The sequence below is a fragment of the Dasypus novemcinctus genome, chromosome 11 (assembly GCF_030445035.2).
Source record: "Dasypus novemcinctus isolate mDasNov1 chromosome 11, mDasNov1.1.hap2, whole genome shotgun sequence".
Taxonomy (NCBI): domain Eukaryota; kingdom Metazoa; phylum Chordata; class Mammalia; order Cingulata; family Dasypodidae; genus Dasypus; species Dasypus novemcinctus.
This window is the reverse complement of record NC_080683.1, coordinates 115,082,933-115,106,162: the sequence shown is the minus strand read 5'-3', so window position 1 is coordinate 115,106,162 and position 23,230 is coordinate 115,082,933. Positions and strand designations below refer to the sequence as shown.

The 23,230-nt window shown below is 37.2% G+C and overlaps 1 protein-coding gene across 10 annotated transcripts in view; it reads left to right on the top strand.

Annotated features, from left to right (window-relative positions):
- Window positions 1-23,230, top strand: part of AHI1 (Abelson helper integration site 1) — a 231,387-nt gene that overhangs the window by 40,542 nt on the left and 167,615 nt on the right. For all 10 annotated transcript variants that reach the window (XR_002798591.3, XR_009188071.2, XR_011650147.1 and 7 more), the window contains exons 14-16: window positions 14,365-14,488; window positions 19,616-19,845; window positions 21,589-21,695. Coding sequence is in view for 7 of the 10 variants with exons in the window: in XM_058307518.2 (XP_058163501.1) it covers window positions 14,365-14,488; window positions 19,616-19,845; window positions 21,589-21,695 (461 nt within the window). In the remaining 3 variants the exon portion in view is untranslated. The remainder of the gene's footprint in view (window positions 1-14,364; window positions 14,489-19,615; window positions 19,846-21,588; window positions 21,696-23,230) is intronic.

The following is a 23,230-nucleotide window of genomic DNA, read 5'->3' as shown; positions in this document are numbered from 1 at the left end:
ATCTGGTTGACCACATGGTGGAGCAAGATGGCCACTGATCTCTGCCAGGTCTCTGCATCTCCCTCTGGAATCTACCATCTCCTGGAGCTCAGCTGTGAGCAACCAGGCATATGACTTTTCTCTTTCCTGGCCACCTCTGTCTGTCTCCGCTGCTCTGTTTTCTTCTTGAGTTCAGCTGCAAGCTATCAGTTGTGTAGTTCATCTCTCCATGGACCTCAGGTCTTTGGCCTCTTGAGGGAGTCTTCTATCCTTGCAGCTCAGCTATGGGTGAAACTAAAGTCCTTTCTCTCACAATGCAGTATCACATATGGTGACTTCCTTTCTCTCTGTGTCTCCACTTATATCAGACCTAGCAAGAGGGTGAAAACCCAAGCTGGCTCATGCTATATTGATGTAGTCCAATCAAAAGCATCTCATGCCCACAGGAATAGATTAGCTTAAGGACATAAGCTTTTTCTTTTTGGAACTTGTAACTTCAGACTTTCACAGATGTCAAAACAAATATCCTAAATATTTGTTTATTTAGGAGTCAGTGAGATGAGGAAAGTCAGTGAGATGAGGAAAGAGATAAAGAATATTAAGAAGACACTGGGTGAGCTACAGAAAAAATTGCAAACACGCATAAAACAGATTTTATGGTAAAGAAAGGCATAGTGGAAGAAATTAAAATACACTAGAATCACATGACAGTGGATTTGAACAGGCAGCAGAAAGAATTAGCAATATCAAAGATAGGACATTGGAAATTGCACAGATAGTATAAGAGATAGAGAAAAAATGGAAAAAAAACTCAAGAGGGACTCAAGGAATTGAGTAACAGCATGAAATACACAAACATATGCATTATGGATGTCCCAGAGGGAGAAAAGAAGGAAAAGGGGGCAGAAGGAGTGTTTGAAGAAATAATCACCAGAAATTTCCTAGTACATATGATGGACATGGATATACATGTCCAAGAAACACAGCATACTCTGACAGAATAAATCCTAGCAGAATTACCTCAAGACACATACTACTCAGACTATCAAATACCAAAGATTAGGAGAGAATCCTGAAAGCAGCAAGAGGAAAGAGATTTATCACATAAAGGGATGCTCAGTTAAGATTAAGTGCTGATTTCTCATCTGAAACCATGGAGGTGAGAAGGCAGTGGTATGATGTAGCAGTTTAATATGGTTATGAATTCCAAAAATAGATATTGGATTATGTTTGTAATCTGATCTGTACCTGGGCCTGATTGAGTTATGATTAAGGCTTTAATTGGGCCACATCATTAGGGCATTGAGTCCCTGTCCTTTGGTGGATAGGGATTCACAGATAAAAGGCATGGCAAAGGACAGAGTTGTGGGTTTCTGATGTTGGAGTTTGATGCTGAAGTCCTAAACTGGAGCCCTGGGGAGAGAGACAGAGCCATTCACCTGATAGTCTACAGTTGACCTTGTAGAGAGAGGCAAAGCCTAGAGAGCCTCATAGTCTACAGCTGACCTTGTGGAGGAAACAGAGTTGCTGAGCCCAGAGGAACCTGGAAAGCCTGAACCCTCAGAGATGTCAGCAACCATCTTGCTCCAACATGTGGAAATAAACTTTGGTGAGAGCAGTAACTTATACTTTACGGCTAGTAACTGTAAGCTCCTACCCCAAATAAATACCCTTTATAACACCCAGCAGATTTCTGGTGTTTTGCATCAGCACCCCTTTGGCTGACTAATACATATGACATGGTTAAGTTGCTGAGAGGAAAAAAAAAACTTCAGCTGAGAGTTCTATATCCAACAAAATTGTCTTTAAAAAATGAAGGAGAGATCACAGTATTCACAGATAACAGAAATTGAAAGAATTGGTCAACAAGTGTCCTGCCCTTCAAGAAATACTAAAAGGAATGTTGCAAGATGAAAGGGAAAGACAGGAAAGAGGTTTGGAATAGAGTGTAGAAAGGAACATTATTAGTAAAGGTACCTAAAAGGATAAAAAGAGAAGTAAGAATAAAATATGACATATATAAGCCTAAAGAAAAAATGGCCAAAGTAAGTACTACCTATACAGTAATAGCATTGAATGTTAATGGATTAAACTCTCCAATTAAAAGACACAGCGTGGCAGAATTGAGAAAAAAAATATGAACCATCACTTGCCTTAGACCCAAGGACACAAATAGGTCATCAGAAACCTCCCAACCAAGAAAAGCCCAAGACCAGATGATTTCACAGGTGAATTCTACCAGTCATTCCAGAAAGAACTAACACCAATTCTGCTCAAACTCTTCCAAAACACTGAAGTAGAGGGAACATTGCCTAACTCATTCTATGATGCCAACATCATCCTAATATGAAAGCCACATAAAGAAGCTACAAGAAAAGAAAATTACAGTCCAGTTTCTCTAATGCAAAAATCCTCAACAAATGGCTTGCAAATTGAATCCAAGAACACATCAAATGAATTATACACCATGATCAAGTTGGTTTTATCCCAGGTATGCAAGGATGACTGAAAAGAAAATCAACCAATGTAATATACCCCATCAACAGATCAAAGAAGAAAAATAGCAAAAAAGTAAACTTCCTGAGCATGATAAAAGGTATATATGAAAAACCTACAGCTAACATCATACTCAGTGGTGAAGGCTAAAGGCTTTCCATCTAAGATTCAGAACAAGACAGAGATGCCTACTGTCACCACACTTATTGAATATTGTGCTACAAGTTCTTGTTAGAGCACTTAGGCAAGAAAAAGAAATAAAAGGTTTCCAAATTGAAAACGAAAAAGGAAAACTTCCATTATTTGTAGATGACAGTAGTCTTACATATATAACATATGAAAAATATACAGCAAAACTACTAGTGCTGATAAACAAGTTCAATAAAATGGCAGGATATAAAATCAACAGGAAAAATCTGCAGTGTATCTGTACACAAGTAATGAGCAATCTGAGGAGGAAATAAGAAAAAATTTCATTTATAATAGCAACTAAAAAATCAAATATCTAGGAATAAACTTAACTAAAATGTGAAGAACTTATGCACAGAAGACTACTCAGCATTGCTGAAAGAAACCAAAGACCTAAATAAATGCAAGGGTACTCCATGTTCATGGATTGGAAGACTGAGTATCATTAAGATGTCATTTCTACCCAAATTGATTTACAGATTCAACACAATCCCAATAAAATTGTCAACAGCATTTTTTACAGAAATGGAAAAGCCAATTACCAAATTTATTTGGAACGGGGCCCTGAATAGCCAAAAACACCTTGGAAGAGAATAACAAAGTTGGAGGACTCTTGCTACTTGACTTTAATGCATACTATGAAGCTACGGTGGTCAAAACTATTTTGTATTGGCAAAACAATAAACATATTGACCAATGGAACTGAACTGAGAGTTCAGCTAAAGACCTGCGCATCTACTTCAATTTCAAGAAGGCCACCAAGCCCACTCAACTGACACAGAGTAGTCTCTTCAACAAGTGGTGCTAGGAGAACTGGATATCTATATCCAAAAGAATGAAAGAGGATCCCTCTCTTATGTCCTATACAAAACTTAAGATAGATCAAACACCTAAATATAAGAGCCAGGACCATAAAGCTTCTAGAAGATAATGTAGGGAAACATCTACAAGATCTTGTAGTAGAAAATGGTTTCATAAACTTTATAGCCAAAGTGAGAGCAATGAAAGAAAAATAGATAAATGACCTCTTTAAAATTAAGAACATTTGTGCCTCAAAGGAATTTATCAAGAAAGCAAAAAGGCAGTCTACTCAATGGGAGAAAATTTTTGGAAACCATTTATCCAATAAGGATCTAATATCTGACGTATATAAAGAATTTCTGCAACTCAATAGTAAAAAGATAAACAACCCATTTTAAAAAATGGGGAAGAGACTTTAACAGGTATTTTCCAAAGAGGAAATTCAAATGGCTAAAGAGTACATGAGAAAATATTCAGCATCACTAGCTATTAAGGAAACACAAATCAAAACTAAATAAGATATCATTTCACACCTACTAGACACTGCTGTTAAAAATTAGAAAGCTATTAAGTGTTGGAGAGGACGTGGAGCAGTTGGAACACTCATTCACTGCTCATGGGAATGATAGACTAGTACAGCCACTGTGGAGGACAGTTTGGTGGTTCCACAGGTAGCTAAGTATAGAATTGCCATATGATTTGGCAATCCCACTTCTAGGTATATACCCAAAACAACTGAAAGAGGGACACAAACATATATGTACACCAGTGTTCACAGGAGTGTTTTTCACAATTGCCATAAGATGGAAGCAACCCAAGTGTCCATCAACATTTAAATTTTAAAAATGTGGTACATATATATGATGAAGTATTATTCAGCTATAAGAAGGAATGAAGTACTGACACATGTCAACATGAATGAACCTTGAGGACCTTATGTTGAGTGAAGTAAGTCAGTCACTAAAGGACAAATATTGCATGATATCACTGATATGAGCTAAGGATAGTGAGCAGACTCACAGAGTTAGAGTGGAAGATAGGCTACTAGGAGATGGAAGGGAGTAGAGATTGGTGAGGTGATGCTTAATCTGGTCAGAATTTACAAGGTTGATTGTAATGGTTTGGTAATAGAGAAGATGATTATGGTGCAGCAATATGAGTGTAATTAATTGTGTGAGTGTGTGTGAGTGTGAATGTGGTTGAAAGGGGAAGGTTTGGGCTATATGTGATGCTAGAAAGAAAGCTTGAGGATAAAATGGTTGACTTTACAACTCTGAATTCTGGAGTGACTGAGGATTCTGGTTAAGAATACCATTATAAGGGAAGCAGATTTGGTGTCCGCCTATCACATGGAAGGTCTAGGGTTCAAACCCAGGGCCTCCTGACCCATGTGGTGAGCTGGCCCACACGCAGTGCTGATGTGTGCAAAGAGTGCCGTGCCACGCAGGGGTGTCCCCTGCATGAGGTAGCCCCACGCATAAGGATTGCGCCCTGTAAGGAGAGCCGCCCCATGCGAAAAAAGTGCAATCTGCCCAGGAGTGGTGCCACACACACACAGAGCTGATGCAGCAAGATGACACACACACAAAAAAGACAGATTCCCAGTGCCGCTGACAAAAATACCAGTGTACACAGAAGAACACATAGCGAATGGACACAGAGAGCAGACAACTGAGGGGGGCGGGGAGAGATAAATTTTATGAAATTAAAAAAAAAATACAATTATAAGAATGTTCTTTCAGGCTTTATAACAAAGGTTCATCACTAGTACAGAATGGTACTGGGGTGATATTATGGAGAAACATATACCTGAAGCATACTTCTGTGGAATATGAATCTATTTGTGTTGTCATAGGTACATTTTCTTGATAGAGGCCCACACAGTAGCCAAAAAAATATTAAACTCCCTTCCTGGGGAGTCCTGCTATTCTCCCAAATAAAATGGCAAAAATCTCTGCAATATGTTGGCAGTACCTAATAAAAGAAAACAGGCTAACATTCCAAGCCCTTGATCTTTTTTTTTTTTTCACTTTGAAATTATTCTATTTTTCTTTATCATTTTCTTCCAAAACTATTCTCATAAATTTTTTTTGTCTTTATTTTTTAATGTTACATTAAAAAAATGAGGTCCCCATATACCCCCCACCCCCCTCACCCCACTCCTCTCCCCATAACAACAACCTTCTCCATCATCATGAGACATTCATTGCACATGGTGAATACATCTCTGAGCACCACTGCACCTCATGGTCAGTGGTCACACCATAGCCCACACTCTTCCACAGTCCACACAGTGGGTCATGGGAGGACATACAATGTCTGGTAACTGTCCCTGCAGCACCACCAAGGACAACTCCAGCCCCTGAAAGTGCCCCCACATCACATCTCTTCCTCCCAATCCCTACCCCAGCAGCCACCATGGCCACTTTCTCCACACCAATGCCACTTTTTCTTCAATTACTAATCACAATAGTTCATGAATAGAATATCAGTAAGTCTACTCTAATCCATACTCTATTCCTCCATCCTGTCGACCTTAGAATGGTTGTGTCCACTCCACTTCTATATCAAGAGGGGGCTTAGATTCTACATGGGTGCTGGATGCAATTCTCCTGTCAAGCCCTCGATCTTAATGCTTATACTTATGAACTTATTCCTGTAAAAATGAAACTTAGCCTAGTTATAATTAATGCCTAGTAGTTACTTCCTGAAGACCTCCATCTTACTCAAAAGTGCCCAAACTTGGCAAATAAACTCACTACCTTACCCCTGATGTGGGACATAACTCCTAGGGTGAGCCTCCCTGGCACTGAGGAACTATTACCAAGTGCTAACCAGTAATGTCTTTGGAAAAAGACCTTGAACAAAAGGGGAAAACATTAAGTAAAAGAGAGTTTTTATGGCTAAGAGATTTTAAAATGAGTCAGGAGGTCATTCCAGAGGTTAAGATCTCAGATAGACTTCAGTAACTGCCACAGTAAATAAAGCCTCAAACAAAAGTGCTTCCACAGGTTCTAAGGATGCCCAGACACTATGGCAAGACATATAACCTCATGAAATTAACACCCTCTTGACAGGTCCTATTTGAGAATATATGATAATCTATTTCCCTAATATAACACTAATTTATAATTTTTCTACTCAATTTTTCTCTTTATTTGCAATTATAATTATCATTATATTCATTAAATATATTTCCCAGAGACAAATTTTTTGATTGTTCATATGCCAGTTGAACCCTGAATCCCAGCAGAGTTGCAGCCAACTCCTGCTCTCCAGTTCTTCAGACTTGCCTTGACAACTAACAAAATGATGATGATGGACAAACCCCATCCCCGAAAACCAGGAGTATCTACAACTATAGTCACTACAGTTCTTTCCATCTGCCTCATAAAATCTAAGTCCCTTCTCAACCTGAAACTGTCAAAGTGGACACCAACCCAAATCTCTTAAGATTGAGGAATGAACAAAGATAACGGGGAGTCTAACCATGGTCCAAAGTAGATTTGCTGTTATTGTAGTTATTATCTTATGTTTATGGAAAAACTTATATATATAAAAATAGTGGTTGCCAGGGGTTCGGAGGGCAGACAGAGGGATGAATAGGTGGAACACAGGGCATATTTGGGGCATTAGGGTTGTTCTGCATGATACTACAATGACAGATATATGACTTTATACATTTGTCAAAGCCTATAAAACTATAGTGCAAAGTGTAAACCATAATGTTAACTATAGACCTTGGTTAGTATCAATGCTTCAATATTAGTTCATCAGTTGTAACAAATGTACCACACTAATGTAAGATGTTAATATATTAATTTACCATAGGGCTCCCAAGGCAAAGTACTAGAAATGGTCTGGCTTTTTAAAAGGGAAATTATTAGAGGAAAAGCTTACAGCTCTGAGGCTGAGAAAATGTCCAAATTAAGGCATCACAGGTTGGCTGCTAGAAGATCCTGGAGTCCTGCCATGTGGCTCAGCAAGATGGTAGGTCTGCCAGTCTCTCTGCTTTTTCCTCAAGCTCAGCTGTGGGCAGTCAGGCATCTCTCTCTGGGGCTTGTCTCCTTGAGCCTCTTAGGCTTCTTTTTCTGCATCTATAGGTGAACCTGGAAGACATCTCTCACATGGCAATTCAAGGTTAAAATGGCAAAGCTCCCTTTCTCTGTATCTTTTCTCTCCCTTTGTATTCTCAGTTTATATAAGACCCAGTAAGAGAATAGAGAACCATCCTGGGTCACACCTTACTGATGCTGTCCAGTCACAAGGCTCCACACCCACAGGGATGGATTAGTTCAGAGATCACCTTGTCAATTTCTGCAAAGAAAAGAAGCCTGCTGAGATTTTGATAAAGATTGTGTTGATAAATTTAGAGAGTATTACCATCTTAACAATGTTAAGTCTTTTAATCCACGAACATGGGATACCTTTCTATTTATTTAAGTCTCTGTTGTTTCTTTCAGCTATGTTTTGTGGTTTTCAATGTGCAATTATTAAGCTTTTAGTTAGATTTATTTTGATGCTATTGTAAATTTAGATTGCAAATTGGTAGCATATGAAAATTTAACAGATTTTAATATATTTATCCTGCAAACTTACTGAAGTCATTTGTTCTAATAGTTTTGTTTTGTTCTTTTTGCATTCTGTAGGATTTTCTAAATATAAGATCATGTCTTCTGAGAATAAAATAGTTTTACATCTTCCTTTCCAATCTGGATGTCTTCTGTTTCTTTTTGTTGTCTAATTTCCCTGGCTAGAAACTTCATTACAAGGTTGAAGAGAGGTGGTGAGAGTGGACATCATTGTGTTGTTCTTGTCTTTGGGGGAAGCTTGCTTTCTTCTACCATTGGGTATGATGTTGTGGGTTTTTTCTTGTCTCTAATAACAATGTTTGCCTAAGTCCATTTTGTTTGATATTAGTTGTCTTTTAGTTATTGTTTGCATGATACATCTTTTGTCATCCTTTTACTTTTAGCCTCTCTGTGTCTTTGAACCTAATATATATCTTATAGACAGGATTTGGTTGAACTGTGCTTTTATACATTCTGGCAATCTTTGCCTTTCCATTGGAGTGTTCAGCCCATTTACATATAATGCAATTACTGATAAGATAGGATTTCTATCTCCCTATTTTATATTTTCTTGAATGTCTTTTGTCTTTCTTATTCCTTCCTTCATTACTGCCTGCTTTTGTGTTAAGTACGTTTTTTCTAGTATTATTTTAATTCTCTTGTTTCTTTCACTACATTTAAAAGGTTATTTTCTTAGGGGTTACTCTGGCCATTACAGTTATGATCTTATTTTATAAAAATATAGTTTGGATTAATGCCAACTTAATTTTCATGTATGCAAAACCTTTGCTCCAATATACTCTCTCTGTTCCTTCTTTTGTGCTGTTATTATTATAAAAATACATCTTTACAGTTATACTCCCCAAAATGCAATTTTACAATTATTGTTTTATGTGTATATCTTTTAAATCAGGATAAGAAAAGAGTTTTACAAACAAAATATATTTCCGCCATCTTTTATACTGACCTATGCAGTTACCTTTTCTGCATCCTTTATTTCTTTGTGTGGGTTGCAGTTACTGTTTAAGGTCCTTTCATTTCATCCTAAAGGATTCTCTTACAATTTCTTGTAGGAGAGATCTGCCTGTAATGAGCTCTGTATTAGTCAAACTCCAACATCAAAAACCCTCAACTCTGTCCTTTGCCATGCCTTTTATCTGTGAGTACCCACCCACCAAGAGCTGGGGACTCAATGCCCCAGTGACATGACCCAATCAAAGCCCTAATCATAACTTAATCATACCCCAGTACAGACCAAATTACAAACATAATCCAGTATCTATTTTTGGAATTCATGACCATATCAAACTGCTACACTCCACCCTCTGAATTCCAAAAAGACATTACAATATTCGAAAAAACCTTTAAATCAGTAGCAGTGCAAGTACTAAATCATATCACAATCAATTTAAAGAAATACAGTTTGTCTTGGGACAAAGTCCTGTCTGCTATAGACCTCTGAAACTTACAAAACAATTTATCTGTTTCCAATACACAAATGGACAGAGGATAAACATTTTCATTACAGTAAGGGGAAATTGGGAGGGAAACATGAGTCATGGGTCCTTTTCATTTATGTTCAGTAAACCTGCAGGGCATCCTCCATTCAGTTTCAAAGTCTGAGAGTTATTCTTAAGATGATGGTTTCTTCTCCTTGGGACCTTATGGGAGCCCACTTTTTTTACATGCTTGCCCAATGGCCATATTCTTGGTTCCACCCTCATCAAGCATCTGGTTGTTGACCAAGCTCCTGACCTTACCTTCCAAGAGTGTTGGGGTGATTACCACACCTTACCCCATCTTTGGGTTAGAGTCTTAATACCCCTAGTACAGTGACGTGAAGACAACATTCCCCCTAACATTAGGCAAATAGGCTCAACCCACTCAGAGCAACGAGCTTACCACCTGGCTTTCCCTAATCCGTGGGGGACTGGTCTACCCTTCTCAGACCTGGGGTACTGACCTTAACTGCCTTAATCCTTGGGAAATGTGCTCTACCCTCTCTGTACCCTGGGGCAGGAGAACTCTCCTAGAACATTGGGTAGGAATATCCAGCCTCTTCAACTGCTTGTGCAAACTCACCTTCTCTGTACACATGGGTAGGGTTTCTCTCTTGGACCAAGGTGCTCTCCTAATTCCAGATCTCAGCTTCCTTGGTTTTCCTCTTAAAACTGTTTCTCCTTCAAGCTCTCCTTTCCATGTCCTTTTTATTCCAGGCTGACAGTGGTTTTGTTCCTACAGCTCTCTCAAAAAGTTTATTGGTTTAACATGCAAGAAGCAGGGGTCCAAACTATCAGACAGTAAGACTTCCCACAAGTCTTTCTGAGATAACTGCATCTTCAATCCTGATTTATAAGTTCCAAGTTTAGTTAAGTCATCCCATGGGGTACTTTCATCTGGGATCTTGATTTTCAGAGGCTTGAAATTTCCAGAATTAGTTTCTGTTTTCTTTGTGCCTGACAATTCAGTCCTCAGCATCTATCTCTCATCCAGCATTTTGCTGTACGCTGCAAACAGAAACCAAACCTCATTCTCTGTGTTTGCTTTGGAAATTTCTTCAGCTAACTGCCCAGGCTCACCATTTTCAAATTCTGCCTTCCATAAAACACCAGGATTAATCTTGCTAAGTTCTCTGCAACTTTAAAACGCAGATTGCCTTTCTTCCAGTTTCTAATAATAGTTTCATTATTTACTTCTAAGGCATCATAAAAAGTCTCTTTAGCATCCATATTCTTATCAATAGTCTCTTCAAAGGACTGTAGGTTTTTTCTTCCAAGCATCTCACAATTCCTCCAAAAATTACCCCTTACCCATTTATAAAACCATTACAGCATTTCGTTAATTGCAAAAGCACTTCCCCCACTCCTCAGTACAAAATTCTGTATTAGTCAAATTCCAACATCAAAACTCTAATATCAAAAACCCTCAACTCTGTCCTTTGCCATGCCTTTTATCTATGAGTCCCTATCCACCAAGGACTGGGGACTCAACACCCTAATGACATGGCCCAATCAAAGCCCAAAGCATAACTTAATCAAGCGCAGGTACAGACTAGGTTACAAACATAATCCAGTATCTATTTTTGGAATTCATAACCATATCAAACTGCTATATGCTCTCACAGTTTTTGTTTATGTTGGAATGACTTCATTTCTCCTTTGTTTTTGAAAGATATTTTTACTGGATATGGAATTCTTGACAGCCTGTATATTCAGTACTTTGAATATGTTATTACACTGCCTTCTGGTGTTCATGGTTTCTGAAATGAAATCAACTATTAATTAATCTTATTGAGAATTTCTTCTGTATGATGAATTGCTTCTCTCTTGGTCCTTTCAAGATTCTCTCTTTATCTTTGATTATTATGTCTAGGAGGGGATCTCTTTGAGATTACCCTACTTGGAATTCATTTCACTTCTTAGATATACAGATTGTGTTTCACAGATTTGGAAAATCTTGGGTCATTATTTTTCCAAATAGTCTATCTGCCCCTCACTCTTTCCCTCTCCTTCTAGGTCTCCCATTATGCATATATTGGAACACTTAATGGTGTCTCACAAGTCTCTGAGGCTTTATTGATTTTTCTTTATTCTTTCTGTTCCTCATATTGGGTAATCTATAAGTTCAATAATTCTTTCTTCTAGTATTTCAGATCTGCTGTAGAGTCCCTCTAGTGAATTATTCACTTCAGTTATGTTTCAACTCCAAAATTTCTATTTGGTCCTTTTTTTCTCATCAAATGACGCTCGGGATCGTGTCTCTTTTTGTTGTATCATCTTGCTGCATCAACTCTCTGTGTGTGGCACCACTCCTGGGCAGGCTGCGGTTTTGCATGGAGCAGCTTTCCTTTGCACATGGGCCACTCCTTGCGCGGGTGAGGGGGTGCACCTTAGGTGGGGGCATCCCTGTGTAGGCCAGCACTCCTTGCGCACAGCAGGACTGCGCGTGGGCCAGCTCACCGCACAAGCCAGGAGACCCTGGGTATCGAACCCTTGGGCCTCCTATATGGTAGGCAGATGCTCTCTCTGTTGAGCCACATCTGCTTCCCTATTTGGTCCTTTTTTTAAATAATTTTTTCTCTATATAGATATTTTCTTTTCGGTGAGACATCTTACATTTTAATTCTTTAGTTATGGTTCCCTATAGATTTTAAAACATAATTCTAATAGTGGATTTAAAGTCTTTGACCAGGAAGGTCAACATGTGGCCTTCCTCTGGGACAGTTTCTGTTTTGTTTGGTTTTTCTCTGTGTGTGAACTTAATTCCTTTTGTCTGTACATGCCTCTTAATATACTTTTTTATTTTTATTTTTTAAAAGAAACTTAGATTACATAAATGTTACACAAAAAATATAGGGGATTCCCATATGCCCCACTCCCTAGCCTTCCGACAATTCCCCACATCAACAACATCCTTCATCAGTGTGATTTGTTTGCCACAACTAATGAACACATCTTGGATCATTGCCACTAAGAAATGATTATAGTTTACATTATAGTTTACTCTCTCTGCCTCACATTTTTGCAAGTTATTACAAGATATACAATGGCCTGTATCTGTCATTGCAATGTCATTCAGGACATGTCCCAAAAATGCCCCAAAATTACACCTATTTTTCCCTTTCCCTCCCCTCAGAACCTCCAGTGGCCACTGCCTCCACATTCATGATAAAAGTTCTTCCATTGCTAGGACCACAAGTCTACAGCAGAACAACTGTAAGTCTACTCTAGTCCATCGTCCATTCCCCAATCTGGGATTTATTTTCAATACTTCAGAAGGCCGTTTACAACTCTGTCTTATCCTATACTTCCTGCTTGTGCCAAGCCTTCCCTTCTCATGCACATGGCCTTCTGAATTCCTAGGAATATATTGAAGCTTTTCAAAGTTCTCTATGAACTCTCAGTCCCAGTTGTTTCCTTTTAAGTTTTTTGTTCAGCCTCTTGTTAGCCCCAACTGGTTTGGCTGCCTCAAACAGCAACAATATTAAACAGTATCAGTAATTGTTTTTGAAATATACTATATGGTTAGGGCTGTTTGCACAGTATGTGCCCTGAGTCAGGCCAAATAAAGATCAAACCCTGGAAATGGAGCTTTTCAGTGAGCTACCAGACTGTCAAATAGCTATAATTATCTGGGGATAGGGCCTTTGGGGAGCTTCAAACCCATCTTTCCCCTCCAGCAGCAGCTAGGCTGCTGGTTTTCAGTGTGGTTTTAAGGCTCTTCATTTCCAGAGAGCTGGGGAGGGACGAATGGGAGACAGGGTAAGATAAAATACCACAGATTTCACTGTTTCCAAGATTGAGCTGTTTTTCTTAAATAAGTGCTCCTCAGATTGTTATAAGTCTTTGGCTAATTTCCAGAGTTCTGAAAAAGTTGACTTTGGCAGTTTTACCAGTGTTCTCATTACTTTTATGGATTTGCAATTTAGAGGTCCCTACTTCACTATTCTGGAAGTGCTTCTGATCTACTAAGTATTTTAAGGGAAAATTGATTTTTAAAGGAAAATGATTTTACTTCTAGATGGGGATAGAGACTTGGAAAACTTCGTTGTTCTGTGTTAAGGCGTTCTTAACAAGGGTTCCATGAGCTTGAATTGAAATTCAACAAAACATTATTCTTGTTGGGACATGTTGGTACAAGTGTGATGTATTTATTAAATAATATACAGTATAGTATGGACTTAGTAACGGGTCCATGGTTTTCACCTGACTGGCAAAGGGGTCCATGGAACAAAAAAGGTTAAGAACCCCTGGCTTAGAAGATGTCATTGTATATGTAACTTGGAATAATGTCACAGTGCTTTGTCTATCAGATTGTCAGATTGGCTCTCTATTATTCCTTCACTATGTCTATAGTTTTAGTATTAGAGTTTTTTTTTTTTTCCTGATGGAAGTCCAGTTTAAATTTCTCATTACTTCTACTAATTAAAATTTTAATTAAAACTTAATTGACTTTCAGGGAAAATAACCATGAATACAAATTGAAAAGCCCAAATTATAGAATATTTTAAGTGAATTGAACTTAAATTTGTTATTTATTATTTGATTAATAAAGTTGATTATCAAAGATTCTTAGAGGACTTGCTTTGAAGAGATGAGAATAATTTTAATTACAGCATATTATAAAATGTTATGTATGTATATTCTAGTGTCTTGGTTTCATGAGAAGATATTCTTAAGTAGATTTTAATTGGTTTGCACTGCAAAGAATTTTAGTAATACTTTTCTTTTAGACAATGTTTAACTTATATCCAAATTTGTATGAATTTGCATATTACTGGATTAAGGACTGTGTCTAGAAACTTACTGTTTCTCAATATTTTTATTAGTATATGAAATCCCTTCTGGGCGTTTCATGAGAGAATTGTGTGGCCACCTCAATATCATTTATGATCTTTGCTGGTCAAAAGATGATCGCTATATACTTACTGCATCGTCTGATGGCACTGCCAGGTTAGTAGACTCTAGAAGTACTTGCTTTGTTTCTCCTTGCCATCAGGGAAAAGAAATGAAGAAAAATTGTTTGTACTATAACTATTTTTTATGCTTCATAAATATGTTACTTGCCAAGAGACAGTCATAAATATGCACTGTACAGACAGACCGATTACATAGTAGTATTGTATTTTACATATGTATTATGTAATATTTCTAGACCTTAGTGTCTTTAAATGATTATGTACTCTGGTTTATTAATACTTTTGAGTGAGGTTATTAAACAACTGAGGATCTTTCTAGAATGTAAGCAGCATCTGTCTTCTTTCCTGGCAGGGCAAAGAGGCTAGAACTTTGTGGTGATCAGTACATAGCTGTAATGTAAATAAATGAGTAGGCACCTTATTTTTAAGAGCTTAACCGATTAAGTATTTGTGTTTTTCATGTCAGTCATAAAGTAATTTTACCCCTTTCAATTTAATAAGTATCACAATAAAACATTTTAAAAGCTTCTTCTTAATGTTTCCTTTATACTCTTTAAAGCTGCTGTTTCACCTTATAATGTCTTCCCAAAATACTATTGGACAGTTTTTGCAAGCTGCTTTTATATATAGCACTTCATTTTTTCCCCTCTTGTGGCTTTTTGCATGCTGTGTGCTCTCTGTGTCCATTCACTATACACTCTTCTGTGTGTTTTTACTTGTCTACCTTTGTTTTGTTGTTGTTGCGTCACCTTACTGAGTCGGCTCGCTGCGGTGCTTGCGGGCTGGGCTGCTCTCCGCAGTGTGTGGGTGAGCCTGCCTTCACAAGGAGGCGCCAGGGTGCAAACCCAGGGCCTCCCATATGGTAGATGGAAGCCCAACTGATTGGGCCACAGCTGCTTCCCTCTAGCACTTAATTTTATCCTAATTTCTGTTAGGTAGACACTCATTCTCTCCAGAGTAGAAACTGACCTTTAGGGCAGTAGAGATCCACTTGACTTCTTTCTCACTGCTTTCTCTGCTTCCTGCTCCTCTAACACAGGAGACTCCTAGAATCTGGACCCCTACTTCTACTAGCCTTATCTACCCTTCTCATTATAAAATGTCTTAATTGACCAAGATGTTATCATGTTGCTTACTTTATATTTAAATGGAAAAGATAGCAATTAATGACAGTTGACTTCCCTCTCTCTCCAGCAGGGAATCTACTGTTCCCTTAATAATTTCCTCAAGAACCTGTCTATGCAGTTTGTTCTTTCAGTACAAACATTCTGTCTGATGGATGCCAGGTAATACTAGAGGGAAATATACATAATCCTAAGGCTTGACTATGGCTTTGATTTAAAGTCAACCTGACCTCCCATCTTTGCTGGGCTAACCAATCCTTTTACTTGTCTTTAGTCAGCTTTCTTTTCTCATTATTCTGGCAGCAGATCTAAACCATACCACTCATCAAGTCCTCTAGACCAGGGATTCTTAACCTTTTTTGTTCCACGGACCCCTTTGCCAGTCAGGTGAAAACCATGGGCCCCTTACTAAGTCCACACTATACTGTGTATTATTTAATAAATATATCAAACCCACACCCACATGTCCCCACAAGAATAATGTTATTTTGAATTTAAAGTCAATATCATGGACCCCTGGTTAAGAGTCCCTGCTCTAGACTAAATCATTTCTTGCCATTTTCCTTAGATGAAGACCTTCAATCTAGAATGAAATCAACCAGATATGAACTTCATATATTTCCCTCTTTAAGAAAAGATTGTGGGAGATGGACTCCTTTAGGCAGATTTCAGTCCTTTACTGCAAAATTCTGTGCTATCCATCATTTCGTACCCTTCTGGTCTCCTTAGTATCTTCCTCTCTATTGGCTTTCCCCCTCATCTTAGAAGTATGTTCAAATCTCCTTATCTTAAAAAATCATTTTCTGAATCTTGCTGCTTTCAGACTACCACCTTTTCTGCTCTTATGCATCAAGGGCATTCTTCATACATTGTATTTCCTTCAACTCAGTTGGTCTGACTTTCACTCTTCCCATGCTGTATATACTGCTTTCTCAAGAGGTCATCAGTTTCTCGCTAATTGCTGGATTCATTGGCCAGCTTTCATTCTTGTTCTGTTTACCTGCACTGCAATAATTGATTATTGACTAATCTTGACTTTTTTCCAATTTGTGGTTTTTATTTCCTCTTTTGACTCTGACCAATTCTATTTACTCTCTTTCTTCCTTTTCCTCTGCCTATTCTCTATAAATGTTGCTCCTTTACTTGATATTCTTCTCCTGGATTTGTATGCTTATCCTAGTGTCTCTCATCTTCTACCCCAGCTTTGAATCTCCCTTCTAAGTTAATGACTCCCAGCACCCACCTCTGTTATGAGTTGGGCTTTCTATTACACAGTTCCTCCTGGATGGCTCAGTGGTAGCTCAATCCTAAACAAAACTCACTTACCACACAATCTTTGTTTTCCTCTTTAGTCTTCTTATGTATGTGTCAATGGCTTCCTTATCCACTCTGTCTCTCCAACTTTTCTCTGGTTCCTACTGTACCTTCATAGATCTAAGTAGCACTAAGGCCTCTCCATCTTCCTTCCTAAAAGGCTTACCATTCTGTCACATCCTCTTCATCATTATCACTATTGCCTAAATTCAAGCCCTTATTATTTCTTGCTCAAATGTTGCTACCAAACTTTCCCAGTGTTTGGTCTCTTCCTTTTCCCTCTCTGCTGTGCCCAAATCATCTTTCTGAACCATCTTTCATAATGCCTTGAATTTAAAAAGTCTTTGATTACCCATTTCCCTTTGGACAATGTCCCAGTGCTGTATAAAATAAGGCACCTGACCCTCAAGGACCTTACATCCTAGAGTGCACTTCCATGTACACCTCTGCCTCACCCACAACATTTATTGAAATACTATACATCTTGTCTTCATGGGCAACTTCATGATCTTTTACCTATTCTTCCTGTACTTAAATACCTTTCTCCTACCCTTTCTGCCTGGCTCATCCATTCAACAGACATTGATTAAGTGCCCTTTGTGAGCCACAGTAGGCTCCTAGCCATCATTTAAAACCCAGCTCAGATGTTACCATTTCTTGAAGCCATCTTGGGTTTCCCCACATAGAACTCCCGTAATAACATAGTACATAGTATTGTATAAAGTATATTTTTTTCTTTAAGTAGGCTTGAAATTGACATCCATTTGATACTCTTTTATCATACTAATAAAAATATCAGCATGAAAGCTCTAAATGAGTGAAGAGAGAAGCATTATGGCTAAAACCAGAAAAGCTGAGGGTTGTAAGGAGAAAAAGGATACTTGTGATATATAAGCTAAAGTGTAAAAGGAAGAGAATCAGAGTGGGAAATGGCCAAAGGTGGCAGAAGTATGACTCCTATACATGTCTGGGGTTCACTCTATATGTTATCCTTAGTGTCTCCTAAGTAAACTATTTCCCAATGGTTAGCTCTCTGCAATACAGGTTTAGCCTAAATTCCTTCTCTAGTTCTCTTCAGAATAATCTGTGTTTTTCTTACAGCAACAGCTCCTACAATCAGAAAGTCTTTTCCTTTCGTGCCCATATGTCCCCTACTCTACCACCTCTGCCCCCTACTCTACCACCTCTGCACACATACTGTTTTAACTTTGTTATTTTTTTTTCTTTTTCCAGCTAATAATTTTTTTGTAATGTTGTAGCCTTCTCTGTCTATGATGAGTATGATTTTTCCCCAAACCTATTAACACATTTCTTTTGATATTGGAGCCTACCAATACTTGGCTAATTAAAGCCTTCATTGATGCCAGTTCAATTTTTATGTCAAAAGCTTCATTTTGATAAAAAAATATTAACTTTATTATATATTTAAATATGTACATATTTAAATACATATTTAAAAATGTTTATTTATATAGCTTTATTAACTTGTTTTGAAGACCTGGTTGCTTCATTTCTGCCTTGTTCTATATCAAATGATACTGCTAATATTAGTAAGAAACTGAGATTTTAATATTTTTAAACTATGTTAATATTCCCTCCAAATTAACAATTTTGTTCTTTTAATAAATACTGTATTTCAGGTAGCATAAGTTCATTGAAAGCTACTGTGGTGAGAATGTTTATGCAATGACACATGTGCTTTATTTTTACTTAAAAACATGTTCTTTCACTTCCTTCATTATTAGTTTGGATTCTTAGTAATTGTAGACCATATCCTGTATTTTAAGCAGCTGCTAAGAAAACACAAAATGTTATTTTTGTTCTTTTATTGATAATTTTGAAAAGAAATTAATTTGCTTTTGTTCCTAGACAACAGTTAAAAAGATGAACAAGAAACGCACTTCCCCATATTACAAAAAATATATTCTTCTAATTCTAATAACTTAAACCAAACGTATAAAAATGTTAAGTATTCCATACTCATCTATCATCCATCTAATGCTTGATTTGACTTATTGTTATACATTGATTGGAAATGTATGTATCTAAGGGAGCAATTTAATCCTTAGGGCTTACTCATGTCAAGACTAGCAGCAGGAGGAGCCGATGTAGCTCAGGGGTTGAGTGCCGGCTTCCTACATATGAGGTCCCAGGTTCAGTCCCTGGTACCTCGGAAAAAAAAAAAAAAATAGCAGAGATACTAATCTTAAATTTTTTTTAAATTTAGAGGAAAAGATAATGGGAGTGTTTAATGTAGGATGGTCTATCAGAATATCCTAGTTATTTTATTCTTTACTCCAGGATTTTGATAGTAATTTCAATATGACTCTTTGGCCTTTGAGATCTTGATGTTTACTACTGTCTAGGCTTTGAAATTACAAATATAAATGTTAGTAGCAACTCTTCTTCTCTAAACTCCCGCTAGTACACTTAAACTTTGCAAGAGGATATACACAACCTCAATGGTAAATCATTAAAGTTTCTTCCCTTTATTTTTATATATACTGTGCTAAATGCAATATATTACTAACAACTTGATAGGTATTCAATGAATGCCAAAAATAGGTAGATTTAAAAAACAGTTATCTCTTGATAAAACTTAGTTGATGGCTGGTTGTTACCATGTAATTACTTAAGGCCCAGTTGGCTATATTGATTCTGAGAGAAACTTTTCAAGAACTTCTGCCTTCCAGAAGCAATGTGTAATTTTTTATCTTTTCCAGGATATGGAAAAATGAAATAAACACTACAAGTACGTTCAGACTTTTACCTCATCCTTCCTTTGTCTACACGGCTAAATTCCATCCAGCTTCAAGAGAGCTGGTGGTTACAGGGTGCTATGATTCTGTGATACGGGTATGGAAGGTCGAGATGAGAGAGGACCCTGCCATATTGATCCGGCAGTTTGACACTCACAAGAGTTTTATCAACTCTGTCTGTTTCGATACTGAAGGTATGTCAGAGAGTAGGTTAGTTGCATGAAGAATTTTTTTTTTTTTTCATTTCACTAGGATTATAAGTAAGCTTGAGAGATATTTTATGTATTGATGATTGTTTTTGCATTTTGAGATTTGTGTTTATTTGGCAGGTTGCATGATAGACCCATGTTCAGAGTTGGCATGAGAGAATTCTGTTTATAGTTTTAAAGTCATTTAGTTCCAAAACATATAGATACAGTTCATCTTGCTATAGCAACCAGCCATGCACCAAATTTCATAAAAGTATTTCACTGGATTGGTAGTTATCTTCTTAAGTTAAAGAGTAAAAATTAAGGAAGATAGGGGGAACAATCCAAAAAGAATCTTGAAAACATATTTTAATTTTAGCAACAGAGTTGGAAAAAAAACACTAAAAACAATTTATACAACCATATAGAGGGAAATTTTGCAGTTATTTAAAGATTTCTCTGTATGAATAATAAATGATAGTGTTTTAAAGATGTAAAATTAGATTAGCTGAAAGAATGAAGAAATCCATTATATCAAATAGTCTCTCTTTACATTATCTCAGAGACTAGATCTGTAGGATGTAGCTAGATTTAGCTAGTATGGGATCCAGATCAAAATGATAATTCTGTTGATGTACTCAGTTCAACAATAGGTTTGTTAATAAACTGCAGCATATTAAGGAAATGTCAACCAAGGATAGAAAGATAACTGAAAACTGTTACAGTAGAAAAAATTCAGATTATAAAAGTGAATTGGAGAATTCTTTCAAATACACAATGCCAAGATAGCCAAATGTGAAAGAAAGAGAAATTGGTCTGTGTTACTCTAATGGGTGCAGATGGGACCAAAGCTACAGAAGACAGAGATGTTCTGTGCTCAGATTGAGGAAAAAAGTTCCAGGACAGAGAGAAGTTTATCAGTCAAGCAAGCTGCTTTGTACAATATTAAGCTCACAGTTGCTGTGCAGCCATCTGTTACAAATGTGTCACCATGGCCCTAGTCCTCTGTAGGGTGGTAGAACACTGAGAAGAGGTGTTTAACTGCATCACCTGTTGTTTATTGCTTTATTCCTCCTGATTATTTATCCAGTTCCTCTGGGTGTCAGGCTCTATGGTAGGAGTATTCTTTAGAACAGAGGTTCTTAACCAGGGGTCCATGGACCCCCAAGGGGTTCATTGCAAGATTTCAGGGGGTCCATGAGCTTGAATTGGAAAAAAATCAACTTATTATCTTTATTTTCTCTGACCTCTAACTGAAATCTAGTATTTCTTAACTTGTAAATGTAGGCAATAAATAAATTACAGTATTACAGTAGTATTCATTTCACCTGACTGACAAATGGGTCCATGGAACAAAAAAGGTTAAAAACCCTGCTTTAGAATATAGGTGTTTTCCTAGGAATATAAAGTCATTTAATATTTAAAGTAGTAAATATCTCTAGTTTAGACATGCAGGTATATGTTGGATAATTCAAATAATTTATTTGGCTTTGGATTGTGAGCCATATACACATGGATTAAGATGCTAATTTCTTTTAGTATTCAGGTTCAGGTAAGTGACAAAGGGAAGTAAGTCTCTAACAATAATTGAAAAGAGTGAAGACTTTATTTAGTTACTTTGGTTTTTTTACCTGGCATACCTTTTAATAGCCCTCCAATTCTTTGCATTTTCTACTGGGAAGTGGTTTCTCCGGCTTCATATTATTTGTTTCTTACTATAACAGTCATACATGAGTCCTTTTGTTATAGGTCATCACATGTATTCAGGAGACTGCACGGGGGTGATTGTTGTTTGGAACACCTACATCAAAGTTAATGATGTGCCACATTCAGTGAGCCAGTGGAGTGTAAATAAGGTATGACATCATCTTCCATATTGGGACATTTAAAGTCCCTGAAAAATCAGTCATCACCTCTTTCTGGTGATATAGTGACTGCGTGAGCATTTCCTTCAGTTTAGTCAGACTTCATTTTTTAAACTTCTATTTGCACTGTGGCATTCAGCCATCCATTTGCTGAGATCCACAGTAGAAATTCAGTGTGTGTTCTCTTTCTGTACAAGTAGGGACTTGAAAGCTCTGCTCTCCATGTCCTTTCTTGGTCCAGAGCATATCTGCACAAGTGCTGGGCTCAGTATTTTGTCAACAGTGTTGTCTTTGAGAATCATTAGTTACGATGCCATCTATCATTTAATCACAATGCTTAATTTAAAATTTGCTGAATAGGCAAAAAATGATTAACCTCTTTTACTTTTTGGGTAGAATGTTTTTAAGGTAGCTTGTATTTTAAACAATTATGTTGGTGTATATATTTTATTTTTGGTTAGAAGAATAAAGGGAGTTTTATCCAAGTTGATACAGTTTCTGCCTTACATTTTATACCTTTCTTCTTTAGTTTTTCATAATAGATCATGACAGCAGTTGTCTTAATTTGAAAAAAGACAATCTAAGTGGAAAGAATTTCCCTGAACTTTAGTTAAATCTGTTAAGCCTATCAGATCTGTTTAAAAGACCTTATAGTATATTCTCTTTTTTGTCATTTTCATCTGGTCTGTCAGATTAATGAGTAATGTCTTGAGATTCATGCTGTAGCCTAATTACACACACTTTGAGAAGAACTGGCTTTTATATCTGGGGAATTGACAATGCTCCAAAGGCACCAGCTCCAGTCATTTGAGTATATAATGCAAAGTTTATTATTTATTATAAAGATAATGTGTTTCTTTGTCTTAATATAGTAGCCAAAACATAGCTTTACTGTGAATACTTTGAACTGTTTGGTGATTATTTGAGACAATCAAAAATAAAAAGTTAGGAAACGAGCTGGTGTTTCTTTATGGTAGCCAATAGGTCATTAAATACGAAGGGACAAACTGGTAGCTGTGATTTCATTCATTCTTGATACTATTAAGCCAGCAGAGTGGGGGATGCAAAGTTATACTCATTTTCCTTCCATGTGCTATTTCACACACTTCTTGGACCAGGTCACTGACTTCAAAACAAGAGCTTTTCAGTTTGAGAGAAAAATACTGGGGAATCACTAGCAGATATTACAGACAATAACTGCTGGCAACTTTCTCAAATTTACACCTAAAGCTTAACTTGTTATGCAAGCTTGTTTTTTGTTGTGTTTTTTTTTTTTTCAAGATTTATTTTATTTATTTATCCTCCCCCTCATTTGTGCTTACTGTCTGCTGTGTGTGTCCATTTGCTGTGTGCTCTCTGTGTCTGCTTATCTTCTCTTTAAGAGGCACCAGGAACTGAACCTGGCACTTGCCATGTGGAAGAGAGGCGCTCAATCACCTAATCCACCTCAGCTCCCTGGTTAGTTGAGTCTCTCATTGTCTGTCCTCTTTGCGTCTCTTGTTGCATCATCTTGTTACATCAGCTTG